Genomic DNA, 23,654 nt, shown 5'->3' with positions numbered 1-23,654 from the left:
CATTATCCCACCTCGCTGTTATGTAAGAATGAAGTAAGTCATGTCATGATGTCATCATTCTACATCTGCTGTCATTGATAAGCAGTCAGCAGCCCATCTGTGGGTCCACTGGGGTCTTATCTATAATGAACACATGGAGAAGCAACTATGGCAAGGGGACGTTATAGCTATAAACACTGGGAGTTTGTGAGGGATATTTGAGACTTTCCGTCTGGGCCAGGTGACCCTTCCCTAACCTAAAAACTCCTCCAAATACCTTTGGGGCATTCTTTCGAGTCTTGGCGAGACATTTCTTCTGGATGGTGGTGATATGCCTCATCTGAAACGGCTAGAAAGCGACCAGCCTGCCTACCAGCATTGGCGTCTCTGTTCCCTAGCAACGTGCTCTAGCCACAGAGTACTTTTACTTTTGCGCTGGCAGCTGGAAATCAGCTCTTGGTTGGACAGTGGCTCTGCTGAGTGCCTCCAAGGATATAAAGGTACACATCATATTAAATTTGGACTCTATTTCTTCACCTCCCCTTGCCTCGAACTATAGTGTGATTAATCTGTCATTTGTTGGGAATATGTTATTTCTTTATTTTGCTTATTAAGAAATATTATCCTGCATGCTAGTGTCTTGTGAAAGTCGTACAGCGAACCTGTGCTAGATGAATGACTGGCAAATACAAACTCAGTTACTGAGCATAACTTTTGCTGCCTCCCCCAAACAAAATAAAAACAAAACACCTGTCTTTGACCTCTACTCCTGATGTCTATCCAACTTCTTGGAAGCGGGCTGTAGTGGGCTATATCATCTTCTGAAATTCAAAAGAAAAAGAAAAAAAGGCTTCCCACTGGGGCTTCCTCACTCACCAGCTCATGTAGTCAGCACGGAGGCTGGGTGAATGGAGACAATGTCTTGCTTGTTTGTTTTCCACAAGGAACACTGAGTACTGCGCCACACCAGGCTGCTGCAGTCTCCAACAGGGACACCAGTGGGCCCTGGGGTGATGCCTGCAGGCAGCTGGCACTCAGGGACCTCCTCCACAGACTGTGAACTAAAGGCTGCCCCCTCGCCAGTTAAAAGGAGAGCTAAAGAACTCTTCAGGTTGCATAGCCCGTCACGGGAGACCGAGAACATAGGAGCAAGAATAAATGAAATGGTCTCCCTCAGTCTCCACTCTCCCCTCTATTTTTTCTTCTCTCCCGTCTCCTTCTCCTTCCTTGCTCTCTTTCCCATTCCCTCTCCATTTCTTTGATTGTTCTTCCCCTCCCACTCTGTTATGACCTCTAAGTTGGCTCAGCATCGCTGTTCAAGATCTTAGTTATATAATATGGCTTATAAAAGCAAAATAACTCTGCTGCCTGCCATGCCAGGCTGGGCAAAACCAGAGTGAAAAGAAAACACCTGGTGCTTGGCACCTCTCGGCTTCTTGGACTCTTTGCAAGGCGGATCAGCAGGAGAGGGCTTACATGTTCCAAGTGCACCAAGTGTATCTAAGTCTCTCTTGAGACCAACTCAGTCCGGGGAGAGAAAAAAAAAAACATGTCAGAGACAAGGGAGGGAGTGGGTGTTGGTAGAAACTCAATGGTTACATAATGTGAGGACTAGAGCAAGACTCTTCCATTCCTTCCACCCTTTGTCACTACCTCTGAAATTCTCAGGCAGCACTTTCCTAAAAACTTTGCAATATCCCCATTCATTTAGTAGCCCCTGGAAATGTTTATTGGGTTTTCAATAGTTGTGTAGACAAAAGGGCAGGGACATACAAATATTTTCATACTCCTAGAAGTGACTTACTTTAACATTGTCCCCAGGTGATGTCCCTGGGTCCAGATCCTGATTAAGGCAGAAATATTAATGTGGCCCTCTTGGGTTCCCTCCTGGGATTGCCGTGGCAAGAATATAGAAATCTTTGGGAGGCTAATTGCCCATCAATCACACCTGGAAACAGGTCATTGGACAGATGGGCATGGCCACTGCAAGCGCTCAAAATCTAAATATGTAAACTCTCCAACAAAGGAAGCTCAGCCCTTCTTCTTTCTCTTGGCTCCAGGGTCCTGGGCCCTCTTGAGACTCCTGCTGCAGGGGGCAGTGCGCCCCTGTGCACACGTGGCACCCCACCATGTTGGATTTCACACGTGGATTAATGGACTTGAATCTGGCCTGAAAGCTAAACCACACACCTGGCTGCAACATGGAACAGAAACTCTGGATGCTGGCCTAGTTGCTGACTCTATTGAACACCCAATGCCCCTCTTCAGGACCGGCTTAGGGGAAATGGGACATTGCAATCATGCCAATAAAATCTTCTACCGCCTCTCATCCTCCCGTGGGGGGGCTTCTGAAAATGCTGATTTCAGCAGTGCCCCAAGAACCCCACAAACAATGGAGGATTCCCACGTGTGTACCCCTCCAGCAGCAATAGGAGGAGTAGAGACATGAAGAGGAAGAAAATAATTTCCATTCACTTGACCTCTTCATCCATAGGCTTGCACGAAAACACCAACAATAGTGCTTAGCTGGCCCCCGTTTTATTTATTAAATTTGGAGTATCTTGAATGCCTTTTCCATTTAATGTCTATAGAGCAGTATAATGTGGTCACAAGGGAGCAGTTACTCTGAATTTTTACTGAAGTCAGTAGGTCTGCTGACTAGGCCACGTGGTGGAGGAGCTGAGCAAGCTGAGGCGAGTTACAATCTCAAGACAATGCAAATAAGTCCATCTGAGACCCATGAGAAAGAGGACAACTTGCTGAGGTCCCAGCCACTTATAAATGCAATTAATCAAATGATAACAGGAAGTGCATGAACACTTCCTCTGTAATATGGGACTAGGATATCATCCACCCCCTTGTATCAGAGGGGCTCTGAGAAATGAATTAGAGACAAATAGTTGACAGTGCCCAAGAACCTTCTGTCTATAAAGCCCTGGAAAGGGCAGAATTAGAAAGGGTTGGCAGTAGAGCCATGCTTTAACAATAATCGTAACTTCTATGCTCCGCCTCCTTGTTCCTAGTGACAGGTTCCCAACCCAATGAATTCGTTTTTGTGTACAGCTTCTGGAATAGATATTCTTAAGTTCCTTTCTCCTTTATAAGATACTATAACCTTGGCAAAACGTTCATGTAGGATACCTGTGTTATGTACCTATTGTGTGTATTTATATTGTAGTATATTTAGTATATTTATATTGTACATATGGGTATGAGCATTTATCTGAATATTATAAAATCAAACATGACTTAAAAATATATTGTTATTGATTCCAGAGAGGAAGGGAGAGATAGAAATGATGAGAGAGAATCATTGATCGGCTGCCTCCTGCACGCCCCACACTGGGGATTAGAGCCTGCAACCTGGGCATGCGCCCTGACCGGGAATCGAACTGTGACCTGGTTCATAGGTTAATGCTCAACCACTGAGCCATGACGGCTGGGCTCAAATATGACATTTTAAAAAATGAGTGTCGGTGATTGAACTACAAGCTATAAAATGCCAGGGCTCTGATCAGCCCAACCATTTACAGTAGCAATGTACCTGAAGCCTCCGGAATTATATGACGAATTGCCACTTTATATTAGTTATAACTCATAAAGCAACATGAGGCTCCTGGCAGCACACCTTCAACCAGAATTAACCAAGACAGCAGTCATTAAAAGCCCAGGGAAACAGAACTTCGCTTAGTGCCATGACTGGGTTGTTGAAACACAGCCAAAGCACTAAGACCTCTTGTTGGAGGGTTTGACACCACCCGATAGAGTTAGTTGCAGGCATAGAGCTCACAAATCTGATACTGAACAGTAATTTACTAAGCAAGCACTGCCGGCAATGTGACAGGTCTGGGGATACAGTCCTGAGAAAGAAAAGGAGGATTCCTGCCTTCACGAAGTTGTCAGAAGGTTCTATTGAGTGATGAGCTTTCTTTGGGACAGCAAGTTACTGGGCAGACTTTGCGCCTTATTGGTATAAGGGCCGAGCAGTAGCAGGAATTACCTAAGAGCAGCCTTTGATGAGATTGGTGAAACCCCAGAACCAAACGTTGGCTTAGGAACTTCTTTCATCCACTCCATGTGCCATTCTACCTGGGAGCGCCCAGCAGTGACCATCCAAGGAACTCCCAGGAATCTTCTCTTAGCTCCCTGGCATTCCTGTTAGCGTGTGCAGTCATCCTTTAGCTCTTCTCCTATGACTGGCAGGATGAAATGAAGGGAATTTATGTTTAACATGGAGAGTTCCTTTTGTGCAAATTGGCCTCTGTCTCTTTAAGGCTGAAGGCTTGGCTGTCATTGTTTAATCTCACTGATAAAGTTATCATGTAACCCAGTGTCTGTTAAATGAGCTATAAAAAACACCTTTGAAATACAAGAGAAGTGCATTGTGACCTGCAGGTCACATCGAATTCTAGGCAGGAGGGTAGGGAAGGAAATACCCTCGTTGCTTCCACCTAAATTCTGATCAAATTACTCTAGAATTCTTTGTCACGTAATCTTCGTCAGGGAATTGGTTTCAATGAGCAAAAAATCAAAGTGCTCAAGTCACTGCCTCAGTCTAGGGCCCGCGCTGTGCAGAGCCCAAGCACTGCAAGGCTGACCCAGCGAAGAGAAGACGAAGAGCTTCAGTTGAAATAAGAACCACCACGTAATCTATCAGTGAAACCAGGAAGACACTGATAGGGGGGGCGCTCTTAATAATCACGCTGAAGCAGTAGGTGCAAACTGGGACTAGACCCAGCAAACTCAGAGGTAAGATCACCCATCCTACTTTGAAAATCAAATTGTGCCTGGAGCCAACCATCCTCAAAAAATCTAAAAAAAAAAAAAAAAATATATATATATATATATATATATATATATATATATATACACACCAAAGACTGGAGCAAACTAGTCACCTGCCCAAAGAAAACTCATTTGTTCGCTGTAACAGGCCCCAGTTAACTCCGAACTGACTGAGGACACCACCTTTAAAAACAGAAATATGAACAAAGTGTGGTCATTACTACTGGCCACAATACCCGACACCTTAGGTTCAAGTGTTGGATGAGTAAGTGGTTTTGCTAGAAATGTGTATAACACTATGGCGCCGGAGGGAGCTCCTACCGGCCTGAGGTAGAAATGAACTAAGGCAGGTATGAGCCAGGAGGAGGTGGAAGAACTTCCAGGTAAAGGGACCAAGAGCAAGGGCACGGAGGTGTCACAGGAGCTTTTGGGGAATCATAGGCAGCTCGCTGGTCTAGTGCAGTGGTCGGCAAACGGCGGCCCCTTGGGTGTGTGGCTCTTCCACAAAATACCACGTGCGGGGGCGCACATACAGTGCGATGGAAACTTCATGGCCACACTCAAGGGGCCAAAGAGCCGCATGTGGCTTGCGAGCCGCAGTCTGTCGACCACTGGTCTCGTGCAAGGGAAGGCCCATCCGGGGCATTATGTGGGCTGGCTGACCCTGAGCACACCCAGCCTCGGAAGGCTTTAACCAGGATAGCAACGCGGTCAATATTTGCCATTTAGATGAATCACTGGCAGCTGGGCAGAGGATGAAATCGAGACCAGTTAACAACACAAATACTTCAGGCTGCTATAAAATTATGGCAGGAGTGGTTCAAAACAACGTGACAGTGTGGTAGGTCAGAGCCCAGCTCTGAGGCCAAGGGGTTGGGGTGGAGGGTTGTACTCTATTATGTCTCTAGGGCTGAGATATGTCTTCATCCAGAAATGCCAAATACCCAAAGTACAAGGAAGAGTTGTTCAGCAATATGGCTCGATTTTTAATTCCAAAAACAGGTAAACTTGAACTTATTTGGCCTCTTAAATACTCATGCCCCCCCCATCCCCCTTTTTGGCAGGAGAGGGAATGAAATGGCACACAGGGATTTAAAAGAAGCAAGTCAGAAGATATAAATGTTAGCTTGATTTAGAGCTGCTCTGGGCAGTTAACAGTTTGTTTACAACGAGGAGTTATCTAACCCTGAACATACTGTACATGGTAATGAGACGTCGTCACGGCAAAAAAAACCACAGCCAGCTTGCTGCCCCAGCCAACACAAAAACAGCCAGGAACAGTAGGGATGAAGGTGGGGTTTGTTTGTTTTTTATTATAAAAGAAAAAAATAACTCCTCAGTATCTTAACGAACGAAAAGGAATATTTCACACTCAGAACAGACACCAGGATACAAAATTACAAGTGTTTAACCCCAGTCTTGTCCCCCTCCCCTCTAGGAGCAGACAGGAAGGAGACAGTGGAAGCAAACAAGCAATTCTGTAAGAGACTTCAAATCCCTACAAGTATGATTAAAATCTAAACTGGTTTTGCTTTAAAAAAAAAATTTTTTTTTAATATATCAAAAGGCCTGCTTTAGTGACATGCTAGTCCCCCAGAACATAACCCAATACCCCCCTTGTCAGTAACATACATGCTCAAGTTGACCAGCCAACTCATAATTCTAAACCCCTGTGCATACATGTGTCTTTATAATCCAAAGCCAAGGGGCTCAGGTGACTGTTATTTGCTCCTGTTAGCCGACCCGTGTCCAGAAGGACAGGCAGGGCACAGAGAAACCCTTAAATGGTAGTGAGTGTTTAACAGCCCCGACGAGCCAACTTCTTGAGCACTGCCACCCTCACCCCCTCCCCTCAAAAGGTGAGCCTTATTTCTAATCAGACTTCTCGCCTCAACTTTGGCTCCCAGCGACCAGAACGGGTTTTGTCCTTTAGAAAAAGCACACAGATCTGCACACCCATATATATAATTTTTTTGTTTTTGCATTTAAATATAAAAATACTACTCTGATTTGTGTTATAAACGGAGGACCAAGCAACGAGAACTTTTTCTTCGAAGGTAGGGTTACCCATCCCATCCCTTTATGCCGAGCTTGCCTTCCAGTGAGGGCGCTCAGCCCCAGGCTAGGGAAGCAGGTCACTGCGAAGGGGTCACAGTTGGCAGGTAAGAGGGCTTCCTGCCTGCTGCCCCGCCCCCCCCTTTCCTAATTCTCACTTTCATTAGAAAGCTGCTTATAACCTTTTATGGAACTTCCCAACCAAAGGGAGTTTCTAATCTAGTCACAGAGCAAGCCCAGCACTCCTACCCCCTTCAGCTACCTCAAAGAAGAAAAAGGCCCTTCCCCTCCCTTCACAAATACTATGCTCACTGTCCAGATAGCTACGCCTGTTGGACAAACACCTGATTAAGTGAAGCAGTGGTTATGTTTCCCCGCCCCCTCCCCACTAACACACTAGAAAGCTTCAGTGATAGGGGAAAAAAAGGGTGTGTGTGTGTGTGTGAAGAGACTAAGAACTTGACCCCGCTAACCTGGCCAAAGAAAGCAAGAGATATTAACTGGGCAGGAGGAATAAAAAAAGACCTTGATATTCTGCCCTTTTGAGTTACATTTGTTATGACAATTGAGGGGCGAGAGTGGGCGCGGGATGAAGAAGTGATTAGAAGGAGCTGGATGGCTGCAAGTCTAGTCCACTTAGTTTTTGTACTGGAAGGGCTCATCGCCAGTTTCGTTGAGAAGACACGTGCGGATGAGGGCTTCCGTCACTGCAAAGGGGTCGCAGTTGGCAGAGGGGCGGCGGTCTTCAAAGTACCCCTTCTTCTCCTGGCCCACAGACCGGGGAATGCGGATGCTGGCGCTACGGTTGGCCACGCCGGCAGAGAAGTCGTTGATGTTGGAGGTTTCGTTGAATCCGGTGAGGCGCCGGGCATTGTCCCGGCCCCCCTTGGGATCGTAGGCTCGGATGTGGTACTGGTGCCGCTTGCTCAGCCTCTCGATGGACTCCTCGATGTACCTAGAGGAAACAGAGAAGATGAGGGTCCGTCCACGGGTCCCCAGGAAATCTCTCCTTCAGGGGCAGGAGTAGGTACGGATTCAAGAATGGAGTGACTTATCTATTCAAAGATTTTCCCAGTTTCCAATTCACCTCCACATTGCTCCAGCAGAGCAAATGCTCCTCCTGTTCCTGGCCTGTCCCGGTGCTCAGAAATAGTGCCAGACACCCAGTACCTGACATTTGTTGAATGAAAAGATCCCAGGCTTTCTCTCACCCATAAGCATGAAGTTCATTCACATGCTTGTACTGTTACTAATTTAGTTCTTATTAAAGATTTTCACATGCCATGAAGCTATGTCAACTTTCCCTATTGCCACCCTTGAGTTCTATTCCTGGAGTCATTTTGACACTTTTCAAATAGGAACAGGACCACAGGATTAGAAGACAGTTTTTGAAGCCAAGTGGCAAAAGCTAAGGTCCGAACTAAGAAGTCTGGCTTACTCATCCCCAATACATCACGACCCTGGTAAGTCTTCTCGCACAGAAATAAGATGGCCCCCAGCAGGAGAAGGCACTCACTTCAGACCGTTCTCCTCTCGCATGGCCTTGGTGCTGAAGTTGGTGTGGCAGCCTGCACCATTCCAGTTGCCAGGAATGGGCTTGGGATCAAAGGTTGCGATCACTCCGAAGTCTTCACACACTCGGTGCAAGATGAAACGGGCCACCCAGAGATGATCTCCCATGTCGATGCCTTCACAGGGTCCTATTTGGAATTCCCACTAGAGAACAAGGTTGGCCTTGAATATAAAGCCAACTGCTCACCCCACTCAGAAGCTCTGAAACCCGCTCCCTTCTCACCTCTAGCCCATCCAACCTTTTAGGTTTTGGGTTAAGGAGGGGAGCATCAGCAGCCCTTGCTACCAAAAAGCCTCTACTTGCCTAGGGATGGGGAAAGCGGCAGATTAGAGCCGTTTACCTGGGCAGGCATGACCTCGGCATTTGTCCCTGCGATCTTGATGCCAGCGTACAAGCAGGCCCGATAGTGAGCCTCCACAATATCCCTGCCGTAGGCTCTGTCTGCTCCCACGCCGCAGTAGTATGGACCTGTAGAGGCATCAAGACGAAATGTCGAGAGAGGAAATCCAGAACACCCCCCACTTTCCACCTAGGATGAACAGCCCAAGGTCAGCAATCAGAAAGCTCTAACACTGGCTCTCCAGAATCACTGTCCCCGCTGCCTTCAGCTGGCAGTGGGGCAGTAGGGCAGGGGGCTCCTCAGTGGAGCCAAAGGTTTCCCCCCAGTATCAATGGCTAAACATCTATGTTTGGGTCTGGGTAACATGAGGGCACAGTATTATTCCAGCCAGTCTCAGGGACACTCCCATAGCTTTTTGATCCACAAGGAGTCACTGCCATCTCTGGGGAAAGAGACTTTCCTCACCAATTGAGCAGCCAGGGAGGAGCCAAGTTCAACTCTCACCCAGGAGACTTACCTTGGGGTCCAGGGAAGCCATTGGAAGGCCAGCCAAAAGGGTGCCCATCTGTGCCCATGAGAGTATATTCCTGCTCCATTCCAAACCAGGGATGCTGATTGCTCACCATGTCCATTATCCGTTTGCAGGTATATCTTAAATTGGTCTCTAGAAAAAAAATAAGAGACAACAATCCTTTAGAGCAGTGGTCCTCAACCTGTGGGTCGCGACCCCTTTGGCAGTCGAACGACCCTTTCACAGGGGTCGCCTAAGACCATCCTGCATATCAGATATTTACATTACAATTCATAACAGTAGCAACATTACAGTTATGAAGTAGCAACGAAAATAATTTTATGGTTGGGTTACAACATGAGGAACTGTATTTAAAGGGCCAGAAGGTTGAGAACCACTGCTTTAGAGATATCTGGGCAAATATACTGAATCTGGTGCTGGTGGGGAAAAAAGAAGTTCTTGCGAATCCACGCAGCCAAAGTGTTGCGAAAAAGCTAAACTGGCCCTGTTTACCTTGCTGGGTCCCATTGGTGTAAAAGAGGAAAATGGGAGATGCTCTAATTAAACACTTGTAGGGAGGTTCCCCCAAAATTTGTTATAATCAAGTCACATGACAGTGGCTCCAGGAAAGTGCAAGTGTTCACCTTATCAGCATGCTGGCCACCTCGTAAGTACCCAATGCCAGGCACTTACACTGTCTATTGACAAGACAGCCGCTTGTACAGCCAGACCTATTTCTAGTTTCTTGGGCATTTAGAACAAAACCTACAATTTTTATTGAATCACTTGTGCATTGGGAGCCTTGAATTCATTTCAGATGAGAAGATTTAGTGCTGAGTTATAAAGAATTGGATAGTGCAAAAGAAAAACATTACAATGAGATGAGCTCAACTGGAAACAATTTCTAAGCAAGAAGGGAACTTTAAAATAAGTAAATACAGACGTACTGACTGCTTAACTATGCCCCAGGACCCATTTAAAGAGGTCTACATTAAGAAAAATCCACAACCAACTCTTCCTAACAACCCTGAGAAGGGTATTAGACATCTCCACCTTTACAAGTGAGAAAATGAGGCTCAGAGATGTTAGGTGACCTGTCCAGGTTACAAGGCAGGCAGCAGAGCCAGGAAACCCATGACTGTCTTGGCCATCAGAGCTCACGCCCTTTACCACAATGATATGGGCTCTCAAAACAAAGGCATTACAAAACTAAGTGACTTGCCAAAAAGTCTCAATGCCAAAGTGTAGCAAGAGACTACACAGGAGTGAGATTTCAGCTGAGTTTAAAAAGATGAATGACCGAGAACTGGGAACAATAGGCATGCCTGACGAAACCCAAAGGTGCAGTTACAGCAAACCTCGAGGTAAACGTATGTTATCAATGAACCAAGAGGCTCATAGTTTAGTCAGTGGACAGACAAGGAAGAAAAGATGTCTGGAATGAAGCAGCAACCAATAGTTGATGTCAAACTGCTCTCAATTATTTGCACATATTAACTCATTTAATCCTTCAAACGACTTTAGGAGATGGATTTTATTACTCATTTTAAAATCAGGATAGGGGAATGAAGGATAAGGGATAAGTAACTTGCCCAAGTTCATAGCTAAGAAGTGGCAGATCCCAAATTCAAACCCAACATTCTAACTTCAGAACCATGTTCTTAAAATCTACGGGCATGCAGGCCGGACTGTGTCACGGGGGACTCCACCAGCAAACAGACTTAGAAGAATTCAATTTTATGCAACCAACAGGAGACCATGGGAGGATGGCCCACTTTACCACTTGGAATGAGGAAGTTCAAGGTAGAGAGATGCACATTCAACCCCCAACTCCTGAAACATTGAGACAGTCCATTACTAATTTGGCAATAGCCTCTCCCTCCCCTTTCTTCCATTCATGAATTGGGGTGGGGGTATCCATATCTATCCGATACACACCTGCGGGTTTGCGGTTGTATTTTAAGACTTCACAGAACACCAGCTTGTTGGGGTCCTTGCGGAAAGGGTCCCGAAACATGGTAGTAGGAACAAGATACATGTCACTGTTGGAGCCTTCAGACTGCATAGTACTAGAGCCATCAAAATTCCACTCGGGCAACTCTGGGGTAAAGAGAGGAAAATTAAGTTAAAAATACACAGCTTTTCAGGCAGCATGCAGCCCTTCACTCACCCGTCTACACTCTCATTTCCAGAAAGCCAGTGATGCATGTCTGCCACTATTAATATGCACTGTGATGTGTGCACATAGCCCTACAGTTCTTTCTGAGTTCTAGTAAGACCCTTACATCACTTCCTTAACGAAATAACAGTCACAAGAACAATCTATGAATGATGGTTCTTCCCTTAATAAGACCACTGGACACCAAGGAGACAAATGGAAATATTCTGACATCAGCAGTCAGTCATCATTTTAAATATTGAAATAGGAGAAACAAGGATTCTCAATTCCCCCACTAGACAGACCATCTGTGTTTCTTCTTTCTCTGATTCATCACCCCCTCCCTGACTGGGTCTATGGTCTGTCCTTATTTTATAGATGAGGAAACAGATGACCAGCAGGATGACTTATTCAAGGATGCTCCCACATCACTTATCCACTTCTCCCACTAAGCTTAAAGGCCGGTTTCTTCCTCTCTCCAGCTGACTGAGTTCTCCGAAGGCACAAACCAAACTCTTACCTGTACCCCCAATGTCTTTCTAATACCTGCCACATAGCAGACACACAAGGTATGTTTTATATTATGGTCATTCATTCACTCAAATGTCAAGTTCTCAGAAGAGGCAGCTATCCTAAAAGTAGGTAAGAGGTGACAGTTGTTCTCTGATCCCTTTTTCTAGAAGGAAGAGGGTGATGGCTTCCCTGGTCTAGACCAAAAAAATAAAGGCTACAACTCATATAATGACTGTTAGTGGAACAAGTAATCAGATTATTTAAAAATTCCCAAAAGTGGCTCAGCTGTTGAGTGTTGGCCTATGAACCAGGAGGTCATGGTTTGATTCCCAGTTGGGACACATGCCTGGGTTGCAGGCTTGGTCCCCAGTGTGTGATGTGCAGGAGGCAGCCAATCAGTGATTCTCAAACACATGAATGGCTGGTCCTTTTAAGAAAGCACTTTAGGGTGTTGACTTTGCATCTAGAACCCCAATAATATGAGTTCAAAACAGTAGTCAAAGAGTTTGTAAAGTAGATGTCTCAGTCAGATTAGAGCAGTGGTTAACAAACTGGGTTCCTGGGGGGCCCTTAAGGCAACTAAAGGCTACCCAAGTCCGCAAAGTATCCAGCCCCCTTTTACCCCCGAACCAGACTTTATTTTTTGTCTTATATATACTGACTTACACACAAGATTTCATTGAAATAAAGGAGTCCATTGTGGCCACGCTTGGAGGCAGTGTAAGAGCTTAATGTTGAGTGAGTGAAGTCTGAAAAGACCTGCCTTAGAAAAGCTTTCCAAACAGAACAATAAAGAGGCCCAATCTAGTGGCTTGGTCTCAGGCTGCCCACCCAGCACAGACTCCCCACTCTGCTCACCTTCTATACTCTTGGGCTCACTGTCCAGGGTCCGGGTCTTGCATCGCAGTCCTTCTCCAGTACCGTCAATCCAGATGTACATAGCTTGGACTTTATCACCCTGAGGCAGGGACATGTACATCTGCTTGATGCCTTTGTTCAAGTGGGAACTCGCTGAGGTGGACATGGTGGAAGTTGCTCTGGTGAGAAAAAGAAAAATAAATAAATGAAGAACACCAATTCCAAAAGGATCCTCTACAGGAATCACTCTATAAGGACAATGAAATCAAGAAGTCACAGAGGGAGGGGTGACCCCCTCCCTTCGGAAGTTACACACTTCAAGGGTCTATTTATTACTCTGCTTTCGGGGGGATTAAAGATTTATGTGAGACAAAAACATCCTTATAAGCTTCCTCAAGCTAGAATCTTGAGGGCTAAGCTTTATTTTCTCAGTGTGGTCATGGCAGGGAAATGGTTTTACTTACTTATTTATTTATTTTTATACTAAGACACTGGGGAGGAGGGGAGGGAACCCAAAACAAAAGACACAAAAGTTCAGAAACGCAAATTTACAGAACAGACGTGGTCTTCTAATACAAACAAAATCCAGCCACAGGAAGGCTTGGCTGCCATGGTCTCTGGGTGAGCCTTCCCTTTGCCTGGCATCCTTAGTGGGCATGTCAATAAAAAACCCGTTTTGAAGATTCCTCCAAACCCTGGGGGGGGGGGGGGGACCTCACATTTAGATAGTAGGTAGGATAAAACAAGGGGGTTAGCCAGGCTTAAAAGACTGGTGGCTTCCTAAAAGAGCTGCAGTCCTTATAGTCACCAAGATTAAAAAATAGCTGATCCGAGTTGGATCCTAAGATGCACGCAGCCATCATTTCCATCAGCCGAAGCCAAAATTCTCACTTCAAGAAGGTAAGTTTGAGAATGACATGCTGAGATTTCCACTAGAGAGCTTTTCAAGGAATGAGGGGATTCCCACTAATACATGAAAAAGATGTGCAGTTTCAAAAGCTGACGCCTGCTAGAAACTGCAAGCCAACACCACAAAACCTCGGAAAAGAAGGCACTCTGCAGCCACAAAACCTAAGAGGAATCAGTTCTACTGCTCCTTCCCCCCCACCCCCCTCGGTGGCCAGGGGTGGCTCAAAAGGGAACATATTGTTCTCCTCCTATGACTTGGGCAACTCTGAAGTACAATGACAAAGTTTCTATGGGCAACCGTCCATGTTTACCCAGCTGAAAACATCAGCTTCTTCCAATATCTTCGCCCTTCCTCTGGGGAAGAGGAACTCGCCTCTCAAGTCGCCCTTTGCCTACCGTCTTAGAAGACTCGGTGGGAGCGTCAAATCCCACCCTCACCCCCACACCCGCTTCTTAAGTCCAGAAGGAACAAATCCCCCGATCCCTTCACAGCTCCCAATAAAAGCTACACAACCCAGTCTCCGGCTTTCCTCCCAGACACCAAGCCCACTTCCTCCCATCAGCCTGGGTGGGGGATGATCTTGGATCTTCTGCTCTTTTCCGTGAAACACGTTGGTCGCCAACAGCCTAGTTGTTTACTGTATCACCTGGTGCCACCGCGTGCCTAGTTGACCCGGTGAGGAGGAACACAGGGTCCTGCTGTTTCTGCAGCTGCCGCTGGCTGGAGAGCCTCCTCCCGGTCTCCTCACTCACCCCAGCCACAGAAGGTCAAGCGGGTCGTTGAAGTTGCACTCTTTGGCCCTTCTCTTTTTGGAGTGGCGTTCGTGCCTGTCCTCCTTGTCCCGCTCGGACTGGAACATGCTCCGGGGCGAGGGAGTCGAACGTAGCGAGGGAATGGAGCCCGGAGAGGCAGCGGGAGAGAGCGAGGGAGTCAGAGAGCGATCGGACCAGGACGCGCCGGAATACGCATGCTGGTGGCTCGTGGTCTTCATCGTAACTCGCGATTTCTCTCCTGGGTTGTTCATGGAGTAGGCAACAAAGCCGAAGCAGCTGGGGGGCTGCTCGGAGGAAATGGACTCCCGGTCATCTTCATCTTGCTTCGCTGTCTTCACCGAGGATCTGCGGCTCGGGGAGAAGACCCCTGGGCCACCCCCGGGGTAGTTGGAATAATCCACTTTGAGAGCAGCCCTTTCCTACTGAAATGTCCCGACAGTTGGTGCCCCGCCGCCCCTCGGGCCCCCGGCCTGATCTCAGGGCCTGGCCGTGGGGGCCATACCCCTACGAGGCCCAAGGCTGGGGGACAGCGCGCCGAGGCCGCCTCTCCTCGGCCAGGCCAAGCCTCTCCACTGGCCAGGCCCGCCGCCGCGCCGCAGCCCGGGGTCCCCATTGTTCAGTCACAGTGGCAGGTCCCCGGGACGGGACCGCAGCCGGCGCTGACCGCACTAACACGGCCACTCGCCTCCACGGAGGCCGCTAGAAGAGCATCAAGACCACGACGATCGCCCAGGCCCGCCGCCGCGGGGGAGGAGGGCGCGCTCCCGCACGGGCCACCCGGCGACTCCATCCACCGCGCGCACAGCACCGCCCGCCGAGCGACCTCCAGGGGCGGCGCTCGGGGCCGCCGGCAGCCAGAGGCCGATCGAAACAAGTCCCCGCCCTCCTCCAAGCCTGGCGACCGGCGCGCCCCACCGTCGCCAGCCCAGGCCCCCCGAAGCCGGAGCGGCGCCAGCCCGCGAGGCGGCCCGTCGGCCGCGGGGCAGACGGAGACCGGGAAGCGGGAAGGGGCCGAGCTCCACGGCCGGACGGCGCGCGCCACCGAGTCCCCGGGACCCGCGCGCCGCTTACCTGGGGGGCGAGCAGGCGGCAGGGGGGCAGGGCGGGCAGGCCGTGAGAGCGAGGTGCAGAGAGGAGAAGAGAGGAAGCTGGGAGTGCTGCTCAGACACTCGGCTCTTCTCCCATCCTCGGCTCTGCGGGGCCGAGCGCTGCCCGCACTCTTTATCGGCGGCCCGGTCCGCCCCCGGCACCCTGATTGGCTCCCAGCGGCCGGCAGCCGGGGCGGGTCGGCTGATGCGCGCCCGGGCACCGCGGCCATTGGGCCACCGGCGGCGCCGCCGGGGAGGGGGCGAGCGCGCCGGGAAAGAAAGAAAGGGAAAGGGCCCTGGGGGAGGAGCGCGGGAGAGGGGAGGGGGCGCCAGTGCTTGGGCGGAGGGGAGGGGTGGGGCGGGAAGCAGGGCGGGCTGCGTCACGAGGGGCGAGTTCCTGCGGGAAGGACCCTGCGTGCCCTCGCCTTCCGCCCGCCGCCGCGGGGCGTCCCTGCCGCGCCCACCGGGCTCTGGAAGCGCGCAGCAAGCCGCCCGCAGCCTCCGTCCCTGCAGCCGTCAGGTTGGATTAAGTTGCAAGAGTCCTGTCTTTCAGGAGGTCCTACTGCGGACCCCGTACGAAATTCTGACCCCGCGGAACATAAATTTGGCTTTTGTTGTTAGAGACACCCCCCTCCCAGCCCCATTCTCCGCGCTCGTGTCATATGGAGAGGGGCGCAGGGCGCAGGGGCGGGAAAGCCCTGGGCCTGCGGGCGGAGAGGTCGGCGCAGAGAGGGGGCCTCCCGGGGTAGGCCTGGGTGGGTTTGGGTGAATAACCAGATGTCTTCGAGCTCACAGTTAATAGTCAACGTGCTGTGTTTATAGTACCATCCATAGAGAGGAACCTGAGGGCAGGCGAAACAAAGCTAGGGACCTGTCTGATTCCCCTTCTGTTACACGGAAAGCAAGTCAGTCTCTCTGGGCCCAAGTTTTCTTGTCTGCAAACAAAGGTTTTCAAGAGAGAACCTTTAGAGTTGCCCTCCAGGATTGAAATTCTCTGTGTGCAAACTTCCCCAAGGGCGGCTAAAAAAAGGAAAGGGAGGTTTTTGAATAGACCTAGGATAAATAGAAAATTTAGGATTCCTTAAACAAATCCTCCCTGGTTTTGCTTTTCAGGTAATTTATTGCGCCGCCTTTTTAATCTGAAAAGAGAGTCAGTACCCTTCCCCCTCTCAGCCTTGCAGCGATGGTTAAGAAAATGTATAGACAAACATAATCGCGAAATGGATGCTTGTCAACAGATGCACAGTAATTGTGTATGTGTGTATGTACATATACATATATATGTACATACACACATACCGATATATATGCACCAATTTTATTACTTAATCATTCTCTATTTTTATTCTCTGAAGTCCATCTGAAGGTATCTGGCCTTTATTACATCTTTCAGGAGCCCCAGTGTTGGAAACTTATTTTTGTTTGAAGACTGAGAAGGCATGTTTTCAGTGCCTTTAGAAGAGGAAGGGAAGAAGTTTGTTCTTTTGGTTATTTTTTGTACCACAAATGTGGAAAAGAAATGTTGCCTGTGACCACAAACACACAACGTGGCTTCTTGGTCAACATCCCTCCCCTTTAAGAGTTTGTTCAACACTGTAGTGCTTTAAAATTACTGTAGTGCAACCTTCATCTTAAAAGAGCTTTTGGTATGTTTCGGACAGGTGACATTCTGGACTGGGTAAAGTGCCTGGCAAGTGTAAGGGATTCCATGTTAAGTTTCAGTGCTGCCTGTTGGAATCTTAGCATGTGGTTGTTGAAAGCTGGGGCTTCAGGTCAGACAAACCTGGGCTTTACCTCTTACCAGCTTTGTGTTGGCTTAGTTACTTAGCCACATGAAGGCTCGGTTTCCTTGCCTACAAAATATTGTAGGGATTAATTGTGACAGCATTTGCAAGTAAATTAGTATAGTATCTGGAACATAGTGCCTATGATTATTATAGGATAAAATGTAATCTGGAGAGATTGGATTATTTCTTCCCTCATAACAACCCATTAGGCACAACTTTCTAACTCTCTTATGCCCCACTGTTTGTTTTCTGAGAGTGGGCTTAGACCTGGTAACAGTGAGCTGTCTTCATTCCATTTCTTTCTGTTAAGTCTTGAGTTTAAGCTGGTTGAGGAGGGGGAGGTGAGGAATTGAAAAGGTCCTTTCAAACAAGATGTTCTTGTTTAAAAAGGTGTTGCTATTTAGATGCCAAACTGCCTAAGCATAAACCAGAGCCTTCTACTCTTCTGACCACCTCTATCCAGCACTTGAGGTGGGAATGGCAAACATAACGGGAAATGGAATAGTAGCAAGTGCAGTGTTTTTGTAGCTTATGATGTCATATTTTGTCCTGTGAATGCTTGCTAGGTAGCTTACCATCCTTGAGCAGTTTACTCATCTTGTAATTCCCAATAGTATGCAGGGTGAGTGTTCAATAAGTGGTGTTTGTTGACCACATAGATAGGACAGCGGCACCAAGAAACCATGTGGTTTTGAGCTGCTTTTCCAAGAATGGAAATGGATTTGCTTTGAGCCATTCCTGTGACCAGGGACATACTTTGTCAGTGCTAGCAACATAGTACACAACTGCTGAGTCTTTCAGGAGGGAGCAAGAGGCCTTGTCCTCCTCGGTCCACCCTACACTTACTGAAGCCAACCCAAGTAGGGCTCACAGGAGTCCAGGGACTGATCTGGGAATCTTAAAAGGGTATGAGGGAAGAGAAAGTCCTGTTACTAACTGGTTCACCCCCAGAAACCCAGACTGTACTTTTGGAGAAGTTAAAAGTAGAACAGCCTGTTTCATCTGGTTTGGCTTTGCTGTGTCTGCTGCCCTTTGTTCTCCTTCCGCTTCTTCCCCAAATGCCACCCACCCTGTTCCCCACCCCCTCGGTGAAAAGGGCATTAGAATGCTTGAGCCTATGTGCTCTCTTATCTCTTGGTACACTCAGTATCAGAGCCGACAGGGGGTTCTATTACATGTGCTGCAAATTCAGGTTTTTGTCTCTTAGGTCGAGTCCGTGTGTCCAAGGGGTAGGTGGAGTGGGAGAGCAATTTTTAATTTTTTTTGTTAATCCTTACCCGAGGATATTTTTCCATTGATTTTTAGATAGTGTAAGGGAGGGGGAAAGACAGAAAGAGAGAAACATCGCTCTGAGAGAGACACATCGATTAGTTGCCTTGGGGATCACCTGGGGCCTCAGAGGTATATACCCTTGTCTGGAATCGAACCCGAGACCCTTCAGTCCTTGGGTCGAGGCTCTATCCACTGAACCCAACCAGGTAGGGCCAGGTAAAGATTTTGTTCCATATCAAAGGATGGCCAGGGACTAAAAGCATTTCTTCAATATTGCTCTGTTGCCTGAAATAAAGGCCTTGTCTAGGGTGGGTTTACCTGGGAGTTCACCTTTCAATTTCTATCTCTTTTGAAGGACTCATTCTCACCCTGCAGGTAGGAAGCCCTTAATCTGGCGGTTTGAGGTACCTTCCCAGGGCCTGCATGGCTGCCTTGCACTCCTGAGGGACAAGATTTGGGGTAGGGCTCAATCAGACACAAACCGTCAGCCCTAACATGTAGTTTGAGAAATGGAGGTTTCCCTCATCTGAATGATTTCAATAGGCATTCGACAAAACCCTTTAATCAGGCTAAAGGCACACAGCTGAGACCCCGGCTTCAGAAACTCCCTGGAAACCCAACCCCAAATCGTCAACTATTTTTGTTTTTAAATAAATCAATACCAATTCTTTTCAGAAGAATAGACCATTGTATAATCTTAAAACAAAAATCCAAAAGAAGGAAAGGAACAGTCTTGGGAGTTAATGTCATTACTCTTAAACCAGATTTAGGGAAGGAGCTGCAGGTGGCCAAGCTTTCCAATTTCATTACACAATTAAAGGAGGGAAGACCAGCTTTTACCTTAATTCAGCACCCAACACTGAACACAGAGAAATTGTTCTTTATATCCTTCCCGATTGTTTGATATTCTTTTTTGTTTTGTTAATCTTTTAACCCGGTATATTTTTTCCCCCATTGATTTTTAGAGAGAATGGAAGGGAGGGGGAGAGAGACAGAGAGAGACACATCAATTGGTTGTCTCCCACACGTGCCCCAACAGGACCAGGTCGGATGGAGCCTGCAACCAAGGTAATGTACTTGACCGGACTCAAACCCTCAACATTTCAGTCCTTGGGCTGACACTCTCACCACTGAGCAACACCAGCTAGGTCAATTGTTTGATATTCTTAAGCTCAGGTTAGAAAATGAGAAGTTCAAACCTCAGCTGTGTTTCTTTAGCCTGATTTTTGTTGAAGGCTCCTTGAAGTCATTCGAATACAGTGAAGACTTGGTTTCTCAAACTCCATGTTATGGCTGAGGGTTTGAGTCTCTTTAAGCCCTACCCCAAATCTTGTTTCCAGTAGGGAACTGCAGAGTTGGGAAGCATTAAGTTCATCTTAGCTAACAACATGGGAAAACAAGTACTGTTGGGAAAATTAAAGCCGTGCAATTCTGGAATTAGATGTTCATATTATTCTGTCTTAAAGGTGAGGAAACTGAGGCCTCAATAAGTCAGTAGCTTGCTGATGTCATCTTAGGGCAGTATTTCACAGCCGGTGTGCTTCCAGTGTGTAACTCCCTTGAGAGCCTTACTCTCTTTCACTTTCTGCAGCAGTGGTTCTCAACCTTCTGGCCCTTTAAATACAGTTCCTCATGTTGTGACCCAACCATAAAATTATTTTTGTTGCTACTTCATAACTGTAATGTTGCTACTGTTATGAATCATAATGTAAATATCTGATATGCAGGATGGTCTTAGGCGACCCCTGTGAAAGGGTCGTTCGACCGCCAAAGGGGTCGCGACTCACAGTTTGAGAACCGCTGTTCTGCAGTGTCAGGCTGTGGACAGTGCCTTCCTGGACTACCACCTCTGAAACACTGAAATCTCTACCCAAGTGCAGGGACTAATCCAAGTGCTACACTACTACTGTGGGTTTAAGTGCCTTCCATAAAGTGGGCATTCAATATATTCGTTGTGAACAACTGGATTACCAGAAACAAAAATGTTTTACGGTTCCATTTAAAGGGATCTTTGGAGATCATATTTCATATTCAATAATTGGCCCCCAGTTTCACTGTTTTGTGAATCTGGGATATTCACCGATAAAATGGGTTCCTTATTCTCAATGTATGGATGGATCTACTGATGGGAGCATTGTTGAAGTTTATGAAGAAGTTGAGATTTAGCATTGCGGTCAAAACATTACTAGGATCAGAGTGTGCCTTTTTTTAGTTGGTACTTTTCCCAAAGATATCCTCAACTGGGTCCAAGGTCCTTCTCCCCCATCCCCATCCCTTTAATTGATTTGAATCCCTGTGTATTTCACATGCACATGCCAAATTTTCATGGGAAACAAATAGCCCTAGGGTATGTTTTCTGGATGCTTGGGCAATACTTAGACGGGTTTTGTATTTGTCCCGATCTCCTTTACCTTCCCTCTCCCGACCCCTGCTTTTTAAACCTTTTCTTGAGAGACTTGTTTACCAAGTTGGAGAGCTAGAGGCTTAACTGGGGTGGTGTGAACGTAGTGCCCCCTGGTGGAATTTTGTGAGAATTACATGTCTCCCTGCAAGTTGAAGAGTGGTAAGTTTTCTGACTGGCTTTCAAGGGGAGGGCCTCTCTGTTGCATCTCAAATATAGTAAATTAATAACAGGTAAGTTTATTACCTATACTGGATATTGAAGAGGTATTATCCTGTGGGTATCAATTGATTACCAGAGGCTTGTTTATGATTATAAAATTAAGCCAGATGTCTGGAAATGGGCAGCAAGCAGCACTGTGGTGTTTCGCCTTCTCTCATCAATGCGTACCGGAAATGAAGAGAAAGAAGGTCGCCTCTAAAAAAGGTCATTGAGAAAAGCCTAGGAACCAACAGTTAAGGGGAAATGGCAAGGATCAGGAAACTTGGTCACAAACGAATCTTATCCTCAGCCCTCACATAGACCTGAGCCCAAAAATTTAAGACCCATCTAGAAGTTGAGAGTCAGCTAGATTCATTCTCTCTCTCTCTCTCTCTCTCTCTCTCTCTCTCTCTCTCACCCCAGAGGGCAAGGCTGGGGGGTGGTGATGAACAGAAAGTGTGACAAGAGACATCTTTTAGGGGAACCTAGAGTATTTGCACTGCTGCTTGCTCTTTTTTCTCTTTTCTCTCTCTTAACAATTTCATTTGAAGGATCACTCCCTTCACCATTGCCATTAGCAAAATCACAATTAGTGACCCAGAGGACATAGTCATTGGCTTGAGTCAGACACACCTACACTTGAATTCCTGTCTTGCTAGCTGTAAGACTTGGGCAAGTCAACCTGTTGAGTCTCAGCGTTTTTTGGAGGTTCCTTGTAGAAATGCTTATGGGAATTATAAAACAACTAGAGGCCCAGTGCACAAAATTTGTGCATGGGGGGTGGGTATCCCACAGCCCGGCCTGCACCCTCTCCAATCTGGGACCCCTTGAGGGATGTCCAACTGCTGGTTTAGGCCTGATCCCACTGGCTCCTAACCACTCGCCTGCCTGCCTGCCTGATCACTCCCAACTGCCCTCCCCTGCTGGTCTAATCACCCCCAACTGCCCTTCCCTGCTAGCCTGATCTCACCCCTAACTGCTTGCCCCCCTCATGGCCTCATCACCCCTAACTGCTTGCTTCCCTGCTGGCCTGATCGTCCATAACTGCCCTCCCCCACTGGCCTGATCACCCCTAATTGCCTATGCCTTGGCCTCCACCACTGTGGCTTTGTCTGGAAGGAACTTAGACATCCGGAAGATGTCTGGTTGACCCAGTCTAATTAGCATATTACCCTTTTATAAGTATAGATTAGCACAGTAAACAATGCAGAAACAGAATAGTGGATTTTGTTATCCCAAGAATGAGGAAGAGAGTGGGCACATGACTAAGGAGATGACTTAGGCTTTAGGCTTCCAGAGTTTCACAGACCTTCCGACCTGTCTGGCAACACTTTTAGAAGAGACTTGTAGGCAGAGATTTTGAGAGCAAACAAGCCTTTATTAAGCATCACCTATGCTACATAGCTGGCTCATACATAGGAAAGTATGTAACTTGATATGGCCTACACTCTAGATGGTGAGGAAAGGCCTCCCCAAGGGGAAGGACCTCAGAAACAGAGCAAGCAGAGTGTATCAGCTGTATGAGCCAATGAACACGGTGGGTCTAGTAAATGTGTCTAAGAGTCCCAGAACAAAAGAGTCAGAGTGGAGAAGGCCTCCTTGGGGGTGCTCCATGGTGTGAGGCTGAAGGTAGGTCTTATGCTGGGTACCAGATAACATGATAAAAATGTGACTGCGGGACGGCTTTCTGTGAAATAGGACTGAACTTTTGCCAACCCTCATGGATAGGACCTAGTAAATTACATGTGCTAAGGTGGTAATGGTGAACTAGGTGAGCTTTGTCTGGAATAGGACTAATAAAATATGAAGTTAGGAAAACACTGAACATTTGGATTCTATAAAAATTTCAGTTGTACAAATTTGAAATGTTACTATATTAAAGCATTAGTATAGTTTCACTTTATTAATTTGAAATTAACCCAATCCTTAAAGGGCTTTCTTTGGGAGGAGACAAAAGTTCTGTTGATGCTAGCTCCATGTGGTAGAACCATTTTGGTGAGCAAACAGAAATACCCACTATTCTTTATCAGGATGAGACATGAATGATTCCAGTTTTAAATTGTAAGAAATCATTACTCCCTCAGGTAAAAGGCAATCACTTGTACCCAGAGAAGTAGCTGGTAGATGGAATGACTGCTGGACTCCCCTCTCTTCCCTTCAAAGGCTTCCCTTCTATTGCATTTTTAATCCCCATGGCTTTTCTTGCACATTTATCTATTCACTTGGTCCTCTTTCCCCCACCTCACCAATCTATTCAGCATCCCTTTCTCAGCCCCCTCTCATTTCCTCAGCAATTACAAGTTCAGGAGATGTACCAGCAGACGGAGACCAAATGCTCTCCATGGCCATTACCTTCATTGGAGACCAAAGAGGATACAATGCACATGTCTGAGAGAACCTACAAGGAGGAAGAAGGGATGGACAATGTGCCAGGTATCCTGGGCCCTATC

General features: G+C 47.3%; 1 protein-coding gene and 1 long non-coding RNA gene across 3 annotated transcripts; one reads left to right on the top strand and one right to left on the bottom strand.

Annotated features, from left to right (window-relative positions):
• The first annotated feature begins 158 nt into the window (after window positions 1-158).
• On the top strand, window positions 159-2,545 carry LOC118673169. Its single transcript, XR_004973325.1, has 2 exons — window positions 159-479; window positions 2,040-2,545. It is a non-coding gene; the product is annotated as an uncharacterized LOC118673169 (long non-coding RNA).
• Window positions 2,546-6,051: 3,506 nt separating this feature from the next.
• GLUL (glutamate-ammonia ligase) lies at window positions 6,052-15,685 on the bottom strand. Of its 2 annotated transcripts, none has more exons than XM_036343705.1 (7): window positions 15,527-15,685; window positions 12,773-12,951; window positions 11,182-11,343; window positions 9,250-9,396; window positions 8,733-8,860; window positions 8,336-8,535; window positions 6,052-7,774 (listed from the first exon to the last, which is right to left on the bottom strand). In XM_036343705.1, exons 2-7 carry the CDS (start codon window positions 12,936-12,938, stop codon window positions 7,456-7,458), a joined length of 1,122 nt encoding a protein of 373 aa, XP_036199598.1. In that variant the 5' UTR covers window positions 12,939-12,951; window positions 15,527-15,685; the 3' UTR covers window positions 6,052-7,455. The 2 variants fall into 2 exon arrangements, with proteins under 2 accessions (XP_036199598.1, XP_036199597.1); XM_036343704.1 differs by lacking the exon at window positions 15,527-15,685 and adding an exon at window positions 14,435-15,048.
• Between the last annotated feature and the right edge of the window lie 7,969 nt (window positions 15,686-23,654).

This window comes from Myotis myotis, unplaced genomic scaffold, assembly GCF_014108235.1.
Source record: "Myotis myotis isolate mMyoMyo1 unplaced genomic scaffold, mMyoMyo1.p scaffold_m19_p_18, whole genome shotgun sequence".
Classification (NCBI taxonomy): domain Eukaryota; kingdom Metazoa; phylum Chordata; class Mammalia; order Chiroptera; family Vespertilionidae; genus Myotis; species Myotis myotis.
The sequence above is the reverse complement of the archived record's forward strand: the minus strand, read 5'-3'. Positions and strand labels throughout refer to the sequence as shown.

What these genes read in the sequence shown, in the direction of transcription:
- GLUL (XM_036343704.1), bottom strand. Translation starts at nt 14,706, where the DNA reads ATGAACAACCCAGGAGAGAAATCGCGAGTTACGATGAAGACCACGAGC. An exon ending in TGAGCCCAAGAGTATAGAAG is followed by an intron (nt 11,344 to 12,772) that starts GTGAGCAGAGTG and finishes TCTTTACCCCAG; the next exon opens with AGTTGCCCGAGTGGAATTTT. An exon ending in TGGCTTCCCTGGACCCCAAG is followed by an intron (nt 8,861 to 9,249) that starts GTAAGTCTCCTG and finishes ATGCCTCTACAG; the next exon opens with GTCCATACTACTGCGGCGTG.